Raw genomic sequence first — 24,493 nt, 5'->3', positions numbered from 1 at the left:
ATCTAATGAAATTTTGTTTCTGGGATGACTATTTCTTCAGCACTGAAATCGAAGATAGTAACAATGAATTTAATGCTCTCATTTTCTTTTATAAACATAAAGAATTGATTAAAAAGCAGAAAAATAATTTATTGTATGCAAAATAAGTATTCAAACACTCAGTCTGAATGTTATAATTAACGCAAAACTAAAGACCTAATATTTTGTAAGCAATCCCTTTGCCTGAAGACTCCTTGGCATAGATTCCACTAGGTTTAGTGTCTCTTGAGATGTGATTTCTGTCCATGATTTCTTTAAATTGGTTGTGAGCTCTTTTCTGAAAGAACATTTCAATTTTCGAATTTTTCGCTCCAAACAAGACCATGAATTTTTAATAGGGTTTTATTTTTCGGCTTTTTAATCAATTCTTTATGTTTATATAATAAAATGAGAGCATTAAATTCATTGTTACTATCATTGATTTCAGTGCTGAACAAGTAGTCATCCTAGAAACAAAAGTTCACTAGATAAAGTAAGAAAACTTAGTGTATGAATACTTTTTTTTTGACCACTGTAAGTAATTAATGTATAATATCAATGCTACGTTTGTATAATTATATATAAAAAGTTTAGACAAATGAATAAATGAAAATACTAAGGGCTTTTGTGATCCCTTTTTGTTGTGTGTTAAAGAATGTTGTTAAGATTTGAAATTGGGTTTTTAATCAGAAACTGTGGTACTGAAAGTTTAAAAAAAATGTAAAGTAATTGATATAAATACATGTAATTAATTTTATAAATCTGTTGCTATCACAAACGTTGAAAATTAATTTTATATAATTTTTTTGCCAGGAAGAAAATTGTAACGGGGATTCCTCGTCGCAAAAAAAAGAAAAAGATAAAAGCTGTAAGAGGAAGTCAAATTTAAATAAAAGTAGCCCAGCGGATGGTAATCATTCGCAACAATCTAGTGGTAAGTTTTTTTTAAAAAATATTTAAATTAATTCAGATTATAAATCATTTAACCGTGTAAAGGGTTATTTTTGCATGTTGAATTTATTTGGTAGTAGCTATTTATATTGAGGATTTTATTCCTTATAGCAAGCATGTTTTTGATGTTTCTTATTGATTTCGAATTTGTATTCATCATCAGAGGATGATCTATAAGTTTTGTGTAGAGTATTGAACTTGTTCTTTTTTTTTTCTGTCTACACTATTCTCGCTGACTCACTCGCTGATTACAAAAAAACTTGTTTGATTCATCGATTGTTGCTGACTGTTTTAATAGTCAGAGATCTAGATATTGACCAGAACACTGATAATGTTCTTGATAATGTTAAACGTAGTAACAGTAGCAAAATGATTGAGTTTAGCTAGTGATTGCTGTATTTCTCATTTTTTAGTTGTAAAAGCATTATCTCACTTCTCGCGTTTACCACTGATAACTTTTTATTTAAATTTTTTATTATTCTAATTGCTAAAGAATGTTGGAAAGAAATTAAAACTGTCCGGTAGGACAGTTGTATAAGGGTTGATCGTCAAAAACTGCACGAAAAAGCGTAACGTTAAAAAAAACTCACTTTTGACAATTTTTTTCTCTTTTCCTATAAAAGATAAAATTCCCCAATTTTCTTTAAAATATAGGGCAAATCCTCCTTTATAACTGTAATTTTTTAGCAACATCCCAGATCTGACAGATTTTGAGAAAAAAGTTGTTGAAAATAAGAAAAAAACGGCAATTTCAAAAATTGTTCTTGTTCTTCTTGTTGTTAACCTCTTTTGTAAACAACGTAGCGCCTAAACGCGGGAACCGATTTTCATGGATGAGGTGTCATTCGATTCGGAATTTTATGTAGATGTGCCTTATGGGGGTCTCGACGCAGTACTTCCAATAGGAGAGCAGGTAGCCCCATGTATGTGAAGCCCGCTCCAAAATTATTAACTCTGTAAATCTTGGCCCGATTTTGATAAAATTTGGTAGGATGATAGGGTTAGGACTCCCCTATATAACATTAAAGCGACGGTCTCCTCTTGCACCTGTTAAGGGGAAGTATAGCAATCATTTAAAATTATCGTTTCGTGAATGAATTATTATTTGGTTTAAAAACTGATGTAGGTTTGCATTTTTACAGCTGTTTGCAATGTATCTTTAGTAGAGCAGTTTGCCTCACGTAGGTCAGGCCATCTCTAAAACTATTATCACTAATATTTCCACAACGCTTAGTCCGATTTTGTTAAAACTTAGCACAAAGAAGCGGTTAAAGCTTCCCTACGAGCCTCTAAGGTGCCATGATGCTCTCTAAGAGGAAGTTCTGCAATCGTTCAAATTACCAACGTTCAAACTGATTGAAATGTATCAATTGTCTTTCAATCGAAATTCTAGATATGATTCGGCTTTTTGGGGTCTCGATGGAATATACTTAGGAGGGGAGTTTGTCCCAAATAAATAAAGCCCCTTTTTAAACGGTTATTAGTAATAATTCTGTAAATCTTCGCCCGTCCTAGATCAAATTACGCAAGTAAAAGAATTTAGAATGCGTAAAATTTAACTGTCATCCTGCTCTTACACCTGCTAAGGGGAAGTATTTAGAACCATGCCGTATTCGCAGTTTAAATTCTCTTTGCCCGTTTACGGATAAGTACTGTAATTGCAGTCCTTATACTTAACTTTTAAAATTGGAATTTTTTGTTAAGGAGATAGTATAGAATGCTTGCTTGACATAGGTATTTGTTGTACGTAGTTGAGATTACACTAGGCACCAATCCCTAATCCTGAGATGTTCAAAGAGATGAGTCTATGTTTAAGTAATACTTTACAGCATTTTTAAATAAAGTTCTTTAATTAGTACAAGATAGATGAGTATTGAGCCTAAAACATTGTTTAGTTAGATGAGTGCATTTATGTATGTAGATATATTCAAGGTGTGTTCCATTTTCTTAATTTTTTAAGTTGGAGTCGTTATTTTTTCTAAAAGTGAATTTTTTTTCAATAATGATTAGGCAAGATTTCTTTTCCATCTTTGAATCAAGCAGTCTCCCGAAAAAGATGTATACCCCCTACCATACATAACATTTTACTGATGAATTTTAATATCTTATAGATGACTATTTGTTATAAGAGTTACATGGGAAGGGGTAAAAGTAGGAGGAAATATGTAGGTCAGGTCACTGGGATGCTAATGGTAGGGAGTTGTCTGTAAGGTATGTAATGTCAGTACAACAGGTGAGTGTCAGTGCGCGGGTTAGATATTTCTGGCGGTAGGGATAGACTTGGTGTAAAGAGGTAGTGGAGATTTGTCGGCGGTCTCCATGGTAACCGTACACTTAGTCATTGACTAGCCACCAACGTACATCACTCCCACTTATTGTTTCTATTTCACTTTGTTACCAAGCCCTTGAAGGGCGACCGATAGGGCTGCAAGCGTCGCCTTTTGTCTACTGCTTCTTGTCGCAGACCCACCATTCACTGTGTCAATCATTTACTGAAAAAAAACATGACGGTCTAGTCTAGACTATTGAATAATAAACTTTTTTTTTCAATTATTTATTTGTATGAAAATGAGAAATTCTTCCATGTTCTACCTTCAAGTTCTAAAGTTAAAATAAGTAATTACAAAACACATTGACTCATGTCAACAGCAAACAAGGAATGTAAAAAAAACGAGAAGAAATGGTTTTTAGGCCATGAGGTTACCTTTTCGAGGAGAACGGCCGCCGAAGAATGAAGTTTGCGAATGCCAGAAACTGTTCGCCATATTTTAATTGAATGTTCACAATATTTCATTAGTAGAGGAAATTAAAAATACGAAATACGAAATAACTGCGAAAATATGAAAGTTGCAAAAAGTTGTTATTCCCAAGAAACATTATCTTTTTGATTGGTATAAACGTTACTTGCAACTTGTAATGTTTGAAAACGGTTTTGTAACATTGTTACTTGACAAAAAGCACGATTTGGAATCTACATTAATTAAAAGAAATAGAGAAGAATTTTAGATTTAAAATCAGTAGTTTTACTTATTTGGAGTCATAATTTGGTAGAGTCATAACTCTTAATGAATTATTCACGTGCAAAAAATCAGCATTTTAAGTAACTTATGTAGCAAAATTTAGAGATTAATTACACACATAAATTTAATCAATTTTATTGATTCATTATTATAAATTAATTCATTACAAAAATTCCAATGATTAGAAAATAATTTTAATAAATATATTAATTATAATATAAATAATATTAATAATAATAAAATAAATTCCTTTTATATTGTGATCTTAAAATTAAATTGGTAACATAATTATAGCAGGAATTTGTTTTTATCACTATTTTCGAGATTAAGTACCGTATATTTTAAGAACTTGGTACAAAATCTAAACAGAAATATCCCACAATGGTTCCCACAAAACTGGAATATTGGTGGGAGGAGAGTGTCAAGAAATAAGAGAATAACCAAGCAGGAAATCAGAGAATGAAGTGTTTTAGCCTCCAAAATATTGAAAAGAGAAGACGAATATAATTTGGTTATTTAAATAATGTGGAAGAGGAACAAATCCTGCGTTAGTTTTTTGAAACTAGGAAGCAGAACAAAGCAGTGCGATGAGCCAGGCCTATTATTAGAGTTAACCACCCTGGATTACCCTCTAACCGGAAGCATAGAGAGTTTGTTCGCAAATGCATTGCGACAGGACTCTTAATCCATGGTCATATTAAGGTAAAGTATATTTTGTTGAAGAGATTTTCACAAAATAAAAAAAAAAATAGAAATTTTTAAAACAAAAAGTGGGGAATGACTTGTGGTTTTTACAAAATGAAGTTTTCATGTTTGGCGAGGGCTAAAAGTACACAAAACACTTCAAACTTCAATATTTAATAATATTAACTCAAACATAAATTCATAAATTTCATTCTTTTAATGGATATTTAATTGAATCAGTAAATGTCAAAATGAATCTCTAAAATTCTAACGTCATTTAAGCTTTTTGCTGTTATAAGGGCCAGAAACTCCTGACTAAGTAATTGTTTTTAATTTGCCCTTCATTCAAAATTTCATAAAACTGACAAAATTCACTTAACCTCTGTAAATTCTGAAATGGATTTTAAGAAAATATTTTTTTAATGAAAAAACATGATTATGTTATATTTTTTTTAATTTCTATTAACTTAAAAAAAACATCTGTAATTCGGATTTTAAAACTGTTTTTTGATTTAGTACATAACAAAAAGATTTTTTTTAAATTCTAAGTTATAAGTAGATTTGATTTTGAATAGGAATTGGCGCCATTTATAGCTGCAGTTACTATCTGCAGCGTAAAATCAGCTGAATGGTGGTGTAGTGTAGTGAAGCCTAATGTAATGGGTAGCATAGATAGACGTGCAACTGCATGTATGTCTTTTGGTTATAGCTGTAGTAAGTTAGATAGTTGTGAGTTTTTCTTCATTAGAATAAAATTAATATTTGCAAATGTAATTCGCATTAAATGATCATTAAAAATTTTCTTATGCTTAGTCTGTTTAGTTGCATTTATTCATCAACGAATAAATCGTGTTTGTGATCCATGTCATTACAGTTTTAAAAGTTTACTTTAATTTCATAGTAAATTAGTAACATATGTGCAAAATTCTCAGGTAAATAAGTCAGATTAAATTATTTCACCACCTCGAAATTAATAATGATATTGATGAAGCCAATAATTTGCCTTCCAAATTATTATTTTTATATTTGTGCACGTATTAAAATAAAATATTAAAAAGATTATGCATTGAAATATTTTTTTCTTTATATTAGCATATAACTATGGTGTGTAGTTTTATGGGCTTTCATAAAATGAAATTTTTGAGATAACATAATTTGAAGATATATATTGAAGATGCACTTAGTAGCTGTGTGATAACTGAAATTATGTACTGATTTAGGAGAAAGTTGTCGTCGGAGAACGATGGTATCTCCAAAATTATCTAGGATATGCTCACCGAAGTCCAAAAAAACTACAAACAGTAGTAGTTCATCTTCAAATAACGCGTCTTCTCCTGTGCCCAAATCTTCTCAATTAGTTCAGCGCCATGTTAACAGAACAGCTCAAGATAGGGGTAAGTTATTCGAAAATTAAAGTTGTTCTAGTTGTGTAAAAAATACTAACTAGTTTCATTTTCAACTGAACTACCATTCATTTACTTGCCTTAAAAATGTATTTAATTTTTCAGTTACACCCTCTGATTCTTCTCATACGCCTAGTCCTGTTAATAGACAAATGTGAGTATTTTTGAACAAAGTAGGTATAGATATAATGTTATTTCAAAGCTTTTTATATTTTGTTTAAAAATAATTTAATAACTTCAATATTCATTTAATTTAAATAAATTGTTACCAGTTCATTAACCAAGTTATTTAATCACTCAAACTTATATTAACATAAATTTTTATGTTTTAATATGCCTTCTTTGCACTAAAACTACTTTCACAAAATGAACTAGACCGTATTATATTACAATTAAACTAATATTTTAATTTCCAAAGATATAATTTAGATTTTTTTTATTAGTCAAAGTACATAATGATTTGTTTATTATAAGCTTGTATTCGGGACATGTTTTATTTAAAAAATTATTTAAAAGGTTCGTTAGATAAAAGTAATATTTTGCAAGAATTTTATTATTCATGTAAATAAATTAAGCAGGTAACGCAAGTAAAATTATGTTTTGAGCTTGTGATTTATTTAATTTTATCTATTTTTTATTCATACAAATGTTATTTACAGCTCTCGTGTACGGGCCTCAGACAAAGTTGAGGCTTCTTCATCACCACCTTCAGTGCCTCAATCAGAGATGCCTTCTCCCGTAAGTAAGGATGCTGGTACGTCGGTTTCTCCAGTAAGATTGTCTTCACTTCTTGTAAGCAAGTCTACACCAAGTTCGCCAGCGAAGCATCCTTCTATTTTGAAGAAGTCATCATTAGATGAACCGATCAGTGCTCATCCTCCAACACCAGTCTCTATTCTTAAGAGGAAAACATCACAAGATGAAGGTAAGAAAGAATTTATTGTTAAAAACTGAATAAATAATGATTTGTATGTTACCTTCGTAAATCATAATTTATGTGATGTTAAAAGGAACTTCTGTTCTGATAAGTAAAAGATAAGAGCAAAAATTGTCAAAGGTTAGTTGTTTTTTCAACAGTAAGTTTTTTCGTGCAGTTTTTAACGATTAATCCTTTGTTGTTCTAAATGACAGTTTAATTCTAAAAGACTGTTTTTTTTTTTTTAAATCATTTGTTATCGTTACTGTTTTTTTGATGAATCATCCCATTCTTCAAGAATGTTTTCAGTATGAATTTTTCCAGAGAAATATTTTAACTCTAAAAATTACCTTCCATTTCCCCTAAATAGTTATTATAATTTGTATTTAGTAGTAGTTTTTGACTATTACTCAGAGCTGTTCATGCACGAAAAGAAGGGAGTAATCTAACCTTTGTTTTATCTTTTCCTATGGTTATCTTTTGGTTGTTTATGCTGTGGGAAAATTTCTATTTGATCAAAAAATATTAATTTTTTTTTATCTACTGTTACAGCAAATACAAGGTGTAGTAGTCCAGTGAGATTTTCTTCAGATGTTATTGAAAAGAAAAGTAATCGAGGCATTCTTAAAAAACATAGAAGTCTAGATGATCCACAAGTTGGTTTATTGAATGCAGCTTTAGATACTTACTTTGGTCCTGATCAGGTAAGTTTGATGTACAATTTCAAGTACTGTATGTCCTTTTAATAGTTTTTTTTTTTTTGCAATGAAGTTAATGCTATGAGTAGAAGTAATACTTTTTTCCAACTCATCATTCGAGTTAGTTTTACACCAAAACATCTCTTGGAATTATTTATGTTTTTGTCATTAAAGAAGCCAAATTATATAAATTCATCTTTAATTTGAAAGCGGAGGTAAAATATTGAGCGGCAAGATGAATTTCTTGATTGCAAGAAAACTACCAGCAGCTTGTAAATGATTTATATGATAATGATTCAAAATATTCATACCTTCTAAAAGAATAAGTTTTCTGTGAAAAGTATTTCCATGATTAAAAAAAAAATTATTTGCTTTTGAACATTTTAATTGTTAATAATCTTACGTCTAGGATTCGTTGAACTGTGGTGAAGACACTCGCTCAATTCTAAAGCCATCACCTTCCACAACACCGCCCCCGCATCAACCCTTACCACCACAGAGGCGGTGCTCCTTAGAAGAAGTTGTAAGACGAACTTTATCCCCAGAACCTCAAGGCATTTTAAAAAGAAAAGCATCTAGGGAAGAAGTTGACCAACACCACCAGCATGAGATTACACCTCCTCAACCCCCACCGGGAATTCTAAAGAAGAAAAGCTTTAGCTGTGATGAAACGGCCTCGGAAATGCTGGACTCACCGAGGCCGATTTTAAAAAAGAAGTCCAGCTCGGAAGAAGAGGAACATCATGTCAAGGTGGGCAATTAAAATACTTTTAATTTGTATTTGTTTGTAAGTTATTATAAGTGTAATTAATCTTCATTGCGTACCTTTTTTCATTCCTGTAACATTTTAGCCGTAAATCTTATGTTTTGGAGTGAGTTCTTGTTGATACTGAAAACTTAGACCTGAAACAAGATTTCTTTTTGTGAACCTTAGTGAAGTACAGTGGATGGTAAAGATTTAATTGATGATTGCGATTGATTGAAAAGATCGGTAGGGAATGTTACAACCCTTTTGTTGTTTCCATTTTGTTAAGAGGTATAAGAATAAAAAAATAATTAAGAATGTATCTTGGAGTTCCAAACAGTGAAAGTTAACTAATAGATAAAAGGAAGACAAAGTTTAAAGAAAAATAAAAATGTCTTTTTTCTCATTTTCTTCCTTCTGATTACAATAAAGGAAAAACCCTTTCATTACCTAGTGTTTTAATATGACAGTTGGAGATAATACTAATGGAAATTTATTACAATAACTTTTTTGGGAGGAAAAAAAAGTTGCTGGAAGAATTTTTTCCTTTGTAATAGCAGAGACATGGATAAAGTAGCTTTCCTGTGTTTTCCTTGGAAACGGGAAAGGATTTCTTTAGAAAAGTTACCGAATATTACATTAATGTTTAGCTCTATGCTTTCGATATGTTCATGTAAGATCGATAAAGACTTAGATAAAGTGTTATTTATTTTAATTGAATGAGGTACAGATTGAAACATTTTTTATTGATTATTTTTTAAAATACATTTATATCAATAAAACTCCAAAATCCCCAAAATTGCTATATTGTTCGAAAAAAAGTAATGTTTTTCACTACTTTAAGCTCGCTTAATTCTCGATTGTAATTATAATTGCTTTCCGCAGCCAATCCTGAAGACCACTTCCCGTAAATCGATTGAAGAGGAAGGAAGTCTTTGTAAACGTTCCAACGAAGAAACTATTAAGCCAATTTTGAAGCATTCTACTAGCATTTCATCTGCCACACAAAAGGATGAAGTAGTGCTACGGGTTAAAAGAAACCCTCTGTTATCTGCTCAACAGAACAGAGTTGTTTCTTTAGATCTAGGAGAGCTTTTGCAAAGGCAAGCGGCAGCAGCTTCTGGAGAACCATCCCATTCTCCACCTTATTCTAGACCGAGGCCTCTATCTATAGCTGAACGAATATCTGACCTAACTACAACTGTGAGCAAAAGCTCTTCAAGGTTAGTGCCATGTTGATTACTTGAATTTAGATTTGGTTATCAATTGTTAAGTTGAAATTCATTTTTGAGAGAAATAAAAGTAATTTGGACACAAAAAATGACTCTGTTACTGTTTTTTTTATCTAATATACAATTGCTTTATTTATCTCCCAATTCATTCTTAAACATTAACACGTTAGAACAAGAATAGCATTAAAATGACCGTTTTGCTCAATCCGTTATATAAATATCTAGGGTAAGGATGTGCGCCTTGATTTTCTAAAAGATGCACTCAGCACCTTGTAGGTGCTGTGCATTTGTGTAGGTTAATTACTTATCTCGATTACTTGAAAATTTGAGAGTTGCAGTTTTTTCTGCCCATTATAATCGCTTACCGGGCGGCTTCTGTACGTATGTGGTTTTGGCAGTAGGTATATTGCACAATGTCAATGATATATCGCTCATCGCTGGCCGGTTGGCTTTTCTTACCAGCCTGAATAGTCTGAAGGAAGTAAGAGAAGTAAAATGGACAGTGAAATAGCAGTTGTTATTGCTTTTATTCTGGGTTCATCTGTATGTATTTGAAATTAATTAAGTTATACTTGTCTATTCTATTATCTTCTCAAGCTCCCTATTTAGACTATTAAAGAGCTTCCCGATTTATTCATGGCTGGTGGCCAAATCACCTTTCGCTAGTTATATTTCACCACCCTAGCCACCTGATGCCTGTCCAGCATTCCATGACACTTATAAGGGTCCCCAATGTATTCTAGCACACACTTCCATCCAATAATTCTTATTATATCTATGTCATTTATCTTACTATGGAGAAAAAGGAGGCTCTCTAGATAGACTTCCGTGATTATTATGTCCTTTCACTGAAGCTTTTAATGGATCATTTACCTCTTTTTTTGTAATAGTTTGTATCATTAGTTAGTCTGAACAATTGTTAATTATTTGGCATAAAGTTTTAGGTGTCTGTTGAGGTAAAAAAAAAAACAGGTAGTAATTAGTTGTTTTTAAAAACTGCTTTACGCGAATAGCTCTAATTTGAATAGCGTAATTTTGTTTTAAAATTAATAAAAAAAGTGGCTTATATTCTTTGGAAAGTTAATTGTAACAATAATTATGGCAATAAGGATCCTCTAAATTATGAAAGTACGGATAATTTTTTTTTAAATTGCCAAATAATTACTTGGTACTTCTTTACAATGACATTCCGCCTTTTGGTTGGTATAATTAGCTTGATTTATTACGACTCTCGAAAATTTAAGTTTAATTTATAAATAAACTTACTGTAAAAAAGTAATGCCTATTTTTTTATTGGGCCTAACTTTGATTATTTTTGTAGACGAAGGCGAAAACTTGTAATATTTGTCTGTCGAATAAAAGGCATACGAGGTATACTTGCATACAAAGGTCTTTTGATCAAAAAGTCCAATCTGTAACCACTTCATTATATTTGCCTCTAGTAGGCTTTATATATCCATGTTTTAAAGAATAATCCCCTGGGACTGCAATTTTTCACTAATATAGTATTTCAATGATAAGAAGTGATTACTTTTATTCTACTCAGCTGCTGACGCCCAGTCGCTTTGCATTTTTGTTTTATATATCCCCCTTTTTCTAATCATCCTCCTTCTTCGATTTTATTTCTGTTATTGCATTAGCAATCGAGATAAATTACAAAATTATAACTTTAGGAATTAGTATATTAGTCCATAATATGATTTTCTTAAATTAGATTACTGGAAATAAATAAGTTTCTTAATGTTTGAGTTTTCTCTAATGACATGATTGATATATTACTTTTCCCATTTCATTGAGTATCAGTGTTTGTACCTAGAATGTAGTCATCTAATTATTTTATGTCGTAGTGTTTGTGTAGATGAATAAAAATTTTAGTCCACTTTCGCAAATGGAAAACTGCACCATATCACATAAAAATCCTACTTTAACTTATTCTTTGTCTTTTTACTGAACAGTTTTTTTTTACTTTCAAGATTATTACTACGTATTGGAAGTTGCCATGCTTTTTCCAAAATTGTCATCTTCTGTTGAAATTTCCTTGCACTGCGAGTTGTGTCACTTGACTGGTTTTTTTTTATCAGATCTTCTAATAATGATAACGCATATATGTATGTTCATCTATCCTGAGTAGCTAGCAATTACTTGAAACGTTTGTCTCCTTTTTCACTTAGAGGGAATCGTGCAAACCTCCAACTTTTATTTCTTTAGCTCAAAATTGCTTTTGTAGGACTGAATTACAAATTAAAAGTATTTTTTGCGTCGTTGCCACACAATTGAACAATGCAACATTCCTTTTTGTTATGTTTTCTTCTAGTTAATTCCCATTTCTGAAATATTATTTTCATTTCCAAACTACGAACATGATAGATTTTATAATGTAATTCATTGTACATTATGAATTATTATTTAATAAATAAGAATGCATACTTAAATCATTGGTTCTATCCTGCCACTGATAATTTAGAATGTCGTCTGATTTATTGTAAATGAATATATAGAATTTAACCACTTCCTAGTTGGAATTTCTCCAAGTAGAGTCCGAATCTACATTTAGAAATTTGTTCTTATTTATTATCATTAATTTAATCTTTGTACTAATTCATTTTATTGTTATGTTTAGTGATTTGTATTTAATCGTAACTTTTTCAGACCTTCAATATTTTCAAATTTGAGAAACAAGAAAATATGAATAAAATAGAAGCACGGAGGGAAAAATGTTTAAATTGTTCCCACAAAATACATTGCAAACTTTGTCATGCTGCCAAAAATTGAAGGTCATTAATTATCTGGAGTACGTTTCCATTTTGTTTCGCAATGTTTTCCAAGAGATTATAAATACTCTTTTCTGAAAAGAAAAAAAAAAAAAGAAAAAGAAAGAAAACAGACTAATCTTACTTATATTTATGCTGAGTAAAAGTTGGTAAACTCGTTTTATAGTTATTTGATAAGCAGTACATATAGTTATGGGGAGAACAGAATCCGAATACAAATTGGCAATTTTTACACAGTTCTTTTGATGACTCTAAAAGAAACATGGTTACAACTCACTGTCAAAGTCAGTTCTGCTTGGGGAATATTCTTTCAATAATCTTTGCTTTTTATTTTTTATAAAATTTGAAAAATTTTATAATATAGTGCATCAGTTCATAGTTAAATCTAGACATATACAAGAAAGCTGAAGAACGATTAACTGTTTTATAGTCAATGATGTTAGATTATATATCATTTTTTAGTAAAAAACATTTATTCAACTTGTGATGTTATAGCCTATGTTTTGACTTATTTCAGTTACTAATATTTGAAAATTTTGAATAGAGGGTAATTAAAAGGAGAACATTTGAACAATCAAGTTTTAACTTCTTGAAAGAATTAATTAGAATCCTATAAACAATCAGAACTGGTCAGTTGAATTTCCCAAATGTTGATATTAGCAGGATTTTGTTGGATGGGATATTTGCCAAAAGAGTAATGCCCAGCATTAACCACGTCTCTTCCGTTTTCAAAGGGTAGAAGGGGTATATCTATTGCCTAGTTGTCTATTTCTATTTCTAGTCTGTTTTTTTGTTGTTTTTTTTTTCTGGGAGGGGTTGTTGCGAATCCTCAGTCGGCCGCAGTCCTAGCTCTTAACACATAGGAGTCTGCGCGAACTACAAACCCGAAGTTATCAACAATTTATTTATTACTTTATTTTCTACAAGGTACTACTGTAACTTTCATGTTGTGCAAAATCGTTTTCTATTGATTTTTAAATTTATAGTTTTTATTCAGCTTTAAATTTGATTTTATAAAGACAGTATCTTACTGTAAATTATTTACTAGTATTCTTCTGTGTTTCTGAAAGATTGGATTAATACGGTCTTGTCGTGAGTGTGACGTTATTAAGAGAAATCTTTATTAGTTGGTACAAAAGTAAAGTTCAGGGAAAATAAAGAGAAATTCCATAAGCCAATAAATTGATTTACAAAAGTGAAACTTTCATTAAAACTGTCCTGTAGGGCAGTTGTAAAAGGGTTGATCGTCAAAAACGGCCCGAAAGAGCGTAACGTTGAACCTACTTTGACTTTTTTTTTTCTCTCTTTTTCTATAAAAGATGAAATTCCCAAATTTTCTTTAAAATGTAGGGTATATCCTCGTTTACAAGAGTGATTTTTTGCATCTAGATTTTTGAATTTCGAAAATGAACAAAAAACAATTTTTTCACACATTGTTGTTGTAAACCTTTTTTGTAAACAATATAGCGCATAAACGCGTGGACCTATTTTCATGGGTGTCATTCGATTCGGAATTCCATGCAGATGTGCATATTGGGGGTCTTGATGCAGTTCCTCCAGTGAGAGAGGAGGTAACCCCATTTATGGATGACTTTTTCCTAAACATTTTTCAAGTAATTTTTGTTTTTGTTGTTTAATAAAAAAAAAGTTTCCTTTATTTTAATATAATAGAAAATTAATTTTTGGGAAACATTATTATTCTAGGTTGGAAGGAAAGTTTAACAGGTTCCAGAAGTTACAATTTTAAGAAATTGTGCAACATAATAAAATACGTTCAGTTTATTTGGAATAAGCTCCATTAGAATCAGCACCGTTATTGCCATCAAAAATTGAGCTTTTGAAGTGTAGAAAAACCTTGTAAAGATGTAAAATTTTGCCGATAGTTCAACTCACCCACCTTTTCTAGTTTTTTCACCTCGAACCTTCTCATCAAGCGCTTTGAACCATCCTTAATAGCAGGGTGGCTAACGACCAGTTACTCCGCTTATCCCTAGAACCGTTTGGGTTAATTCCAAGACGGTCTTAAAAGCATGATCTACGAGTAACGTAAAACGTGTTAAATTGATACGTGAGTAATCTGTGAGATCAGACTCTTCAAAAGCTAACTTTTTGGGACCAACTTAGCTCAATGCTGTCACCAACATTATTGGTGCCCCAAACATCTTTAATTTTTTGAGTCGACTCAGCAGTACTTTGCTCTAGTTTGAATTCATAAAAGAACATCTTCTAAAATTGCTTCCTTGACTTGTTATAATGTTTTTGAAAAATAGGAAAACAAATAAAGGTTAAGTAATGGCCAATGACGCATTCTTAAAATACAGAGAATTTACAATTTGTTTATCAACAACCCCGGTACTCGATATTAAGTCAAGATGTTCATTCAGAAATATTCTTTTAAAATTACACATCTCAAAACCCGTAAAACTTCTTTCACTGTCTTAATTGATTAATAAAAAGTATACATACTGATGTTATTTTGGAATTTATATCAGCACTTGATGTTTGGTTTTAACTGATAAGATATGTTTATGGTTTGTAATGAGCAGCCAGGTTCCACCTGTCGTGCTGTGTCTCTCTAATTTGTATTTTTAACGTGAATGTGCTTAGTGAAATGTTTTTGAGTTGGTTTCTGTTTATTTTATTACTTTCACGTTGGAAATCCTAAAAACTGGATAGCTATTTCTTTTTTTTTTTGTTTATCACTTATTTTGCAAATTACAGAAGAGGATGGGAAACACTTGGCGTACGTTGATTTGTACCAATCCCCAAGTTGATAGGTGGTGATGTGTTTTTTTGTGATGTTTCTAATTTTAGTCGATTTTTTTTAAACATTTGTGATGTTTCCTTTATTTTGAGTGGAATATTTTTAGAATTCGTAAAATTATAAAGTTGCTGTTGTACAGGCCTGATATCATAAGTTGTCTTTATTTAAAATAATGGTCTTTACTTTCATTTATTTTTTTGTCAAAACGTTTGTTCCCGAATTTTTACTCACTGAATGTTTTTAGTTCTTAAAGCTACTTAAGGATTTTTTAAAAAAAAGACTACATAACCTTTAGAATGAAATGTTGTTCATTTGTAGTAATATAATATAAATGCGTCCATTTAGTATGTTTCACATTAACTAGTTTACCATCACTAGTTTTGGTTATTTAAACCATTGTTGATTTATTTTTTGTATTTTATGTATAATAATTAAGGATACTTATATTGTCTTTTCTTCTAAAGGATGGAAGAAACGAACGGGAAGTTGGAGAGAAGTGGTAGCGTCTCAGAGACAGCTTCAATCTTTGCCCAGCTGGAGCAGAGAGAAAAAGCGGCCGCTGAGGCTGCTAAATGCAGAAGGGCAACTAGAGGTATAAATGAAATATATAAAATTAAATAGTTTTTAGGTAAAAAAAAGTCCTGCTTTGATTTATCTCCATTGACGTTGCTGTTGAAACAGCACTACATTCTCAAAATTTCGATTGTATTTACATGAAGTGTGGAAAGCACCCTTGTAGAAATAGCTTATTTAATCATTTCCTTTACTATTCTTTTCCTTCTAACAACATTTTTACGAATGTAGCTATAAATTCCAAGAAACCTTGAGGAAACCTAAAATGACTTTGTTTACTTTTTTTTATGATAGAATATACTTTATGTATATGTGTTTCTGTTTGTGGGAGTAGACTGCAGTTTTCTTGCTCTGTGATGGTCCCGAATACAATCTAAAAATATCAAAGAAATACGAGTTTTGTATGTTGATTTAGTAGTACATTCAGTTTGGTATATGACAGAATTTACTCAAATAGATTTGTGATTTATTATACTGCACTAATAAAAACTAAAAAATATATCCTTTTTTTTACAAACACACTATGTCCACAGAACATTTTCAGTAAGCTTCATAATCTTTTAAAATCATAACTTTAAAGTACATTTAAAATTATAATAATAATTGTATAAGTGCTCAAGATTTTGAAAGCAACTAGTTTTGAAAGCTTTGGGCTTAAATGGATGTAATATTTAGTTTCGATTTACCTGTTCCTTTATAGACTATATTTGTCTTGCTAAGATTTTTTAAAATATAACCCAATTTTGTTTTATCACAATTCATCTTTTATTGTGTTGATTTTAGAGATTCGACTTTTTTTTTTTTATAGCTAAAGTCAGCTTCATGTTCTATAACATTCAGATTATAATTAGAACATTTTTATAGTTTTAGATGTGTGAACTACTAAAACTTGTCTTTGTTAATTTTGTTTCTCTAATTTTTATATAGTGCGAGTTATCGCTAAAGATTCAAGTTAGATTCTATTTAAATATTCAATAGTGATAACATTAGTGAAAACTACACATTTTTACCCAGTTTCATCGTATAAAACCTAGTATATATCAAAAGAAAATTAATTTTTTTATATTTATGAAATATGTTATTGGTTCAAAAAAAAACTGATTTGTATTGTGATTATCCGAACTCTTGGGAGAATGATTCTTAGAAAAATGTCTTCCAAGAATACTGTACATTTCGGAGTCCCGCCTTCTTTTTTATGTTTGGCTAATGAAATAATAGGTTGCGTTTAGGGGAGGGGGGTTTATTTTAGTTTCTGGATGCGTTTGTAAACATTTCTCTGGTGGAACCTAATGCACATGTTTTTCTCCGTCCATGACCTGGATATGAGGTTTAAATTTAGTTATTAAAGTTTCCAGCCGCCAGTGCGTAGATATGGGAGAAGTAAAAGAGAAATATATATATATATATATATATAGAAATAGAGGAGAATGAGAGAACTAGAGAAGAAAAAGAAATAACGAAAATGTAAAAATAGAATGTGAACTCACATACGTTTCCCCCTTGTGTAAAACCTTTTTACGAAGCATACTAACGTTCATTTCAACTGAACTTCGTACGCATGCACCAAAACATACCTCAACCCGAGAATCTACTAGTAAAAACTGAGCCTTCAGTTCTCGCCCCAACTATTTAAGCGTAGTTAGTTAACTGGAAAACATAAAAAAATGAGATAATTTAGTTGCAGAAGTTTTGTTAAGTTCATTTTAAATGACTATAAATACTTATTTAAGTTTAAAATAAGAATGGGCCAGGGACTGTGTTGCTACGACAGTATGTTCTTTGATTGTGAACGTTTGCTTTTTTTACTACCATTGTTAACTTACATTTTAATTCGCTTGAAGTATTATGTAAGTTTTTTTTTTTTACATCAATAATGCAGTTGGCTTAATTTTACCTTTTTTTTTTTTTTTGGATAACAATGCATTACCACAAGTATTTGGTAACGATTAGCATGAACACTGTCTTAACTGTCTAATATATATTTCTACTTTCTAATGCTTACATTTTCTTAAATTTATTCTACTAAGATTTATATTATTGTATTTTTTGCTCTTCAAAAAAATAAATAAACTTATATGGCTACTACGTCCTGATTTTTTGTTTTTTGTACTACTTAGCTTTGTAACCTTCATGTTCACAAAAGGTTCTTGATATCAATAAACTGTTATTACTTTGTCCAAGTATTTTTAATATTTTACATAAAGTTACATTCTCTCGTGCATTTTTTTTTTCATCCGAATCAATTCAAAGCTATTTAATGCATTGCTTTTGTAAGTCTTGGTCATACATAAACTTTTGCTGAATGTTTTCAGTATTTCTGTAGTTCAAAAGTTCATTCTCTCTCACTCACTCTCTCTCTCTCTCTCTCTCTCTCTCTCTCTCTCTCTCTCTCTCCAGATACTGTTTATCTATATTATATACATATATATTTTTTCTAAATAATTTGAATTAGTAATTCTATAGATTAGAATTAAATGCCAGTTGCTGATTTCTAGGACTGCTACATCCTGAAAACTTAATCCGCTTTTATAATAAAAGTAGTCGTATTACTTTGGTACGATATCCCAAAAAGAAAACCTTTCAGAATTAATTAATTCAGTACTTTCTATTTATTAAAAAAAAAGTTTTCCACTCTACTTTTTTTTAAACAGCTGAAATTAATGTATAGGTCTTTTCTTACTTAGTCCATAATTTGCAGAATATTTTTTTTTAGATTTAATTAGAAAAATTGAAATATTTTAAAATATCTTAATTTCAGGGCTACGTAATCGAGGTAAACTTGAAGGAGGAGTTAGCGGAAGATTTTGTACTCAACCTGTTACATCCGGTGAGGTAGAACAGGCAAAGAGAAATAATGATCCTGAATGTAAGTATATGAAGTATTTAAAGTTTTTTACTCGTTAAGAACCTACCTTACTTTGTAACTAGACTTAACTTGTTATGAATTATATCATAATTTTTAAAAGCATGTTTATTTTCTATATAAAAAATAATATCTATAAATTGCACACTTCTCTTTTCGTTTCATTCTTAAAATTCGAATTGTAAATTTTGAGAAGAATTAGGAACTTAAAATTTCTAAGGGCTGTAGTTCTATATGTTGTTCTGTCTCTGGGGAGTAATTTCCTGCCGGTACATTGCAGCATCTTATGAATGAATAGAATTTATTACCAAGTTTTAAATTGACAAAGAAAATCCACTGTCGGAGATCGAATCAGAATTCACTCCTAAGAAATGAAAAAAAGAAGAAAATTCAAATCGTAAGAAAATTATTATGATTAAGTTGTAGGAATTTTCCGGGAAAACTTATTTTCGGTAATTTGGAGTGTCTGGAAATCAGCTTCCAAATAGTCTTTAGTTTCGTTAATTATGTAGTTCCTTCATCCACTATTTTAAACTCAAAACTACAAAAATGTAATACTGAAAACAACGTCTTGTATTTTATAAATTTTAATTTATAGATTTTTTACTTGAAGTTAATTTTTTTAAAAAAAATGGAAAATAATAAGAAGTTAACCCCGGTGATGTAAACCTTATGATAACATTAAAATGTTCTTGTAAACTGTGACTTTATATTTCAAAAGGAATTGTCAAATTTGTAATATTGATAATGAAGCGCACAGCACATATAAATTGTAAAGCAAACAATCATGCACTAAAACACTTGGTGGTTGGTATGGTTCTTGTGTATGGTACAGGCGATGATGCAGACCCGTCCAAACTAAGTCTAGCAGAAAGAGTGGCACTGTTCTCTAGAAGATCATCTACTTCAGCTCAACCACCTCCTGTTCGGTCACAGCCACCCGTCAGGAGAGTCAGACATTCTACAGAACCAACAATGATGACTGGAAACTATCCACCTCCTACGGCCTCACCACTGATATCACCAACCAATGCTCCGCCTCCTTCGCCAAAGAGAATAGTCAGCAAGTCTATGTCTGGAATATTAGGTCTGTTTCCTATTATTATTATATTTTTCCCATTTATTATTATTATTATTATTTTATTTATTTTTTTTTGTAACGAATTTAAGTACATTGTACTCAAGGAATGCAGCAAGGGCACAACATTTTTCGTTAAAAAAAAAATTCAAGAAATTTTATAGAAACAATTTATAAAATTAAATCCACATTTCAATGAGGTTATGTAAGCTATACATAATTCTGCAAGCTATGGACAAATATTGACTCAAACAAGCTGAAATAAATATTTATACACGCAGTAGTTGTAAATTTACCGTAACATGTCTGTCGTAAGTTTGCTATAAAGATTATTTCTTTATCAAATTAAAATTTCTGACTTCCTTTGGCATTGATACCATGTAAGTAGAAAAATACAATGCGCAAGTGTAAGCGATTTAAAATGGCGAATTAAAATTGGCCTGTGGGTATGCCGAACCCAATTTTCAGACCCTTGATTGCTTAAAGAATTGTAGACGTCTGTAGTATAAACTGTACGTAGTATAAATGTTTCGCTAAACCTAAATAGTTTCCCTCATCAAACACTTCTGTAGGCTGTGACGTATATTGTATTGGGTCCAGTATCAAGTTTTATGTTGGGATACCCGCAGGAACGACAAGATTCCTGAAGAAATTGGTAACCATTTTCCTCGTGCGAAGTTTAAGTCGCTGGAATAAGAGTTTTTGATGTATAAGATGGCCAGTTCTAGTCCTTATTACTCTTAAAAAGTAAAAATTTGATGAAGGCTTAAATACTTGCTAAATAGCTTGCGTTTTGATCTTATAAGGGTGAAATTAGCAAGGGATCTTTTGTCGTGTACTCCTTTAAAACTTCAACTATTTAATAAGGTTATTTTACTTAGTCCAATTTAGGTACCGTTAATTTTATGTTCAGGAGATAATCTAATAACGTAAATAAGTTGCGAATCAATGCCTCAAAGTGTTGCAAACATTTCTAATTTTTTTTTAAAGCGGATTTCCATCCTCATTCCCAAAGTCATTGCTTAATGAAAGAGAAATATGTTCTTATTGCCGCAATCTCTAAGAGTTTAGGTTGTAAATATAAAAGGATGTGATGTGTAAGATGATGATCTAGAGTTTTAGTGAGTGCACTAAACCTCACAGTTGCAGGCTAAAATTTAATGGTAAATGTAACATAAGAAATGTGAAGTGAAATTTTTGCATATAACTTCATTTTGAGTTTATTTTTTTTTCCTGCATGAAATTCTGTCTTGTAAGAAACTTTTCTTCTAAAAATTAAAATGTTCAAATTGCTTAAATACACACCTCTTGAAATTTATCAACACTTAAACAACTCTTTATCAATACTGTATCAAAATATTCCGTCTTCACTTGAACAGTGTAATATAATCACAACTCTGCACATTCGACATAACAAGTTCCTACTTATTATTATTTTGTGCCTTTACCTTTAACAAATGGTGTAATTATTCTTTATTCCCTATTCTCGTCAAATTATTTGTTTAAAAAGAAACTAAAACATTTTCCTTTCATGAAAGAAAAACATTTTGATGAAGATGGCTGAAGATGAAATTGGCTTCAATGATTTTAGTAACTATTAAATTTGTTGAACAATCTAAATTAAGTTAGACACTGCTAATCTGTGATCATTTTACTCCCCTTTAGTCGTAAACTTTGTCAATTAAATTTTATTTTCTAAAAACATTTTTCGATAATAAAAAATTATTATCACTAAAATAATATCCAGTATTAATTCATATTTTTTCTTTTTTGTTATCACTTTTCATCATAGTCGAAGGATTAATGAAGAATTTAGCACAAAAAGGTGGCGCAACACCACCAAAATTAAAAATACGCACTGAAGACTCTACACTAGCTAACAAAGCTGATCAAGATTTGAAAAATAATACGGATAGTGATGAAGAAGATAATGATGAAGACGCTTCAAGCTCCAGTACTGATTCTGACGATGGAGAAGTGTTCGCAGTGGGAGGTTCTGATTCGGGAAGAGAGAATAAGGAGAATAGGTACGTTACCATGTTATTAATTTTAACCACACCCTTCAAAGTTGGTTGTGAATTTGATTTCTCAAAGGAATTCTTATTCGGTATGTCACTTTTACACTTTCTCTCTCTCTCTTTGCAGAGAAGTGGTAATTCGCCGAAGGAGTGCCGTGAGGCGACAGAGGGTAACATCAAGTCGTGGAGGACTATTTCCCCTAGATGGTTTTCAAAAGGAGGTGGTAGAAGAAACTTCTAGTGAGGAAACTTCTTCAGGTGGAAGGGAGGTCTCTGAAATAATTCGAAGCAAATACCAAAGGTAAGTTTTTTGATTTGTATAATTTTAAAAACTAATTTATTCCAGCACCGTTCCCTGATTTGAGATTTTCAATAAAAGTTTATGAGAGGCCGTTTGGTGGGTCTAAAGTTTATTGAAACTTTTGCGCTAGGTTGTTTAATATTATTACGAATTGGCACAATTAATCAGTATTTTTACTAAGTGCAATATATTTGCTTACATCATATTAGCATATTGTCAAAATGTAACAGTTAAAATTATGTAGGAACCGATTTCTTGTTTCTAGAATAAAGATAATTGTAAACCTATTAAACTAATAGTTAAATATTTATATTATAACTCAGCTAGCCACTGAGTGAAGAATGTTGTCTGTACACTCATAGAGACTGGATGGCTGAATAGTCGAAATTCACTTCAACCTAAAGGTTCTATTGATGTTCAGTTAATGATTGCATGCAAAGTGTAAAGTATGTAATTCCCACATCAAAATGCACTTCAGCAAACTGCGGATCCTATTTGTGTTGCATTGAATGCTTAGAATTTTCAATATTGAGCTTAGTTTGTGAGTGATTGACTAGTCAGTTTCCCCCAAGCGTCAAGAAGTAATATAGTCTTCCGTTATTTCTCGTACATTGTGGAATTAAGTCCGTTAATCATTTATTTGCATCTGATCGTACTCAGATGTTAAGAATTCCGACATTAAAAAGAGAGAATCCGAGGAATATCTTCAAGAATAGAACGTATCTTATTTAAGACTAAATTTTAAACATTAGAGTAATTAATCATACGGCTCTCGCTAAAATTATACCTTATTCAATCATTTACAGAAGTTCAGCCATTACTGCTAAAGATTCTAAAATAATTTTGTATTTATTGCAATCAAAGGTAGAGTATTAATGTCCCAATAACTGTTATTAGAAGATAATTAAAAATGTCATTTATTTTGTTAGAATTATTGAGACTTTTCGTCTCAATTTACCTCATCATTTAATTTAATCATCATTTACCTCTTGGCAGCTTGTGTGCAATTTTTGTAGTTAAAAATCTAGGCAAATATTTACCTTTGGATAGCAGTTTCGAGATTTTGAAGTAGTATGGAACGGAATACAATTAAATTTTCACGGAATTTTCCAACTGTAGATACTGAAATGAATATATCAACCAGTAAAGACGTTTCAACAAAGAGCTGGTAATGAAAAATGTTGAAGTTGAGAAACGAAAGGGTAGAGTTTTTGCTATTTATATTTAAAAAAAAAAGAGTAATTCATTTGAATTATTTGAATTTGAAGCTATGCAGAATCGGAAAAATTTACGTCTTACAAAGAATATCGAGGAAAAGTTAATTGAACTGTTGTATTACTAAGGAAGTTACTTGTAGGTACTTTTTTTTACTTAGCACATCATTCGTATTAGAGTAAGCAATGTTACATACAGTACTGCATACAATAATAGTACAAAATAGAGAAAATTCTACTTGCTATGATTGTGCATTTCTTTATTTTTTCTTTTCGTCTGAGGGGATTTGGAATAACTGCCTATAAAGTGATAATATTACAGTGTTTACTGAGTGATTTCACTTAGTGATCGTCTTTACAAGATAGGGGTCTGTTACACGGCATCTTATTTTAGTAAAAATTCCAAGCTTGACTTTGTTAGTTATGATGATTGCGATGATAATGACAATAAATCTTAGAAATATTATAGTCATTATTAGTAAAGATAAAGATTATTATTAATTACTAATAAGATGAAATCGTATTTTAATAATTTTTAGATTTACTTCTCACCTCGACCTTATATATCTTTAGCTTAGCAGGAAATTCTTGCACAATAATGTATTATATCATATTATGCAGACAGTTGCTGAAAACAGGTCTTAAACCGGTATCAGCTGAACTGGACTGTAGGGTGGTAGGCCTTCAGAGATGTATAACGGTTTTTACAATATTTTAATTTATTTATTTTTATTTTTAATCCACTTAGGTCTTTTTTTTTTTAAATAATTTATGCATCTATGTTGACCTAGTGTAACAGTGGTTTTAAACTGTAATTATTGACGTAACTTACACAAAAAAATATGCCTTTTTTTCCTAGTTTAAAGATAAATTTATTTAATAAAATTTTTAATTTCTTTTCAAATTTTCGAAACTATTAAAAAAAGATAAATAAAATAAAATAAATAAAAATAGCCTTTATTAATTCCAAAATAATAAATGAAACCAATTACATAAAAATTTCATTTAAAAAAATAGAAAAATTTCTATTTAAATTTATAGAAAAATTAATAACTAAAAAGAAATGAAGGTTTACACTTAATTAAATTGATATACAAAAGAACTAATCCACAAATAATAATAAAATAATTATAATAATAAAATAATTGAAATAAACATAAGTTAAAACTTTATTTGGAATTAGGCCCATTTCTGGGCAAAGGCCTCTCCCATAGTTGCCCACTCCTCTCTAGACTTTGCTTTTC

General features: G+C 30.6%; 1 protein-coding gene across 10 annotated transcripts in view; it reads left to right on the top strand.

Moving 5' to 3' along the window:
• The window catches only part of LOC141450661 (uncharacterized), a 249,567-nt gene that overhangs the window by 158,171 nt on the left and 66,903 nt on the right, over positions 1–24,493 (top strand). For all 10 annotated transcript variants that reach the window (XM_074121292.1, XM_074121283.1, XM_074121334.1 and 7 more), the window contains 12 exons: positions 832–952; positions 5,894–6,067; positions 6,182–6,230; positions 6,736–7,001; positions 7,545–7,696; positions 8,100–8,441; positions 9,321–9,658; positions 15,667–15,794; positions 18,534–18,641; positions 19,474–19,725; positions 21,509–21,743; positions 21,862–22,035. In XM_074121292.1, coding sequence (XP_073977393.1) covers positions 832–952; positions 5,894–6,067; positions 6,182–6,230; positions 6,736–7,001; positions 7,545–7,696; positions 8,100–8,441; positions 9,321–9,658; positions 15,667–15,794; positions 18,534–18,641; positions 19,474–19,725; positions 21,509–21,743; positions 21,862–22,035 — 2,339 coding nt within the window. The remainder of the gene's footprint in view (positions 1–831; positions 953–5,893; positions 6,068–6,181; positions 6,231–6,735; positions 7,002–7,544; positions 7,697–8,099; positions 8,442–9,320; positions 9,659–15,666; positions 15,795–18,533; positions 18,642–19,473; positions 19,726–21,508; positions 21,744–21,861; positions 22,036–24,493) is intronic.

This window comes from Rhodnius prolixus, unplaced genomic scaffold, assembly GCF_049639745.1.
Source record: "Rhodnius prolixus isolate KJV_2025 unplaced genomic scaffold, Rpr scaffold_1, whole genome shotgun sequence".
Lineage (NCBI taxonomy): Eukaryota > Metazoa > Arthropoda > Insecta > Hemiptera > Reduviidae > Rhodnius > Rhodnius prolixus.
The sequence above is the reverse complement of the archived record's forward strand: the minus strand, read 5'-3'. Positions and strand labels throughout refer to the sequence as shown.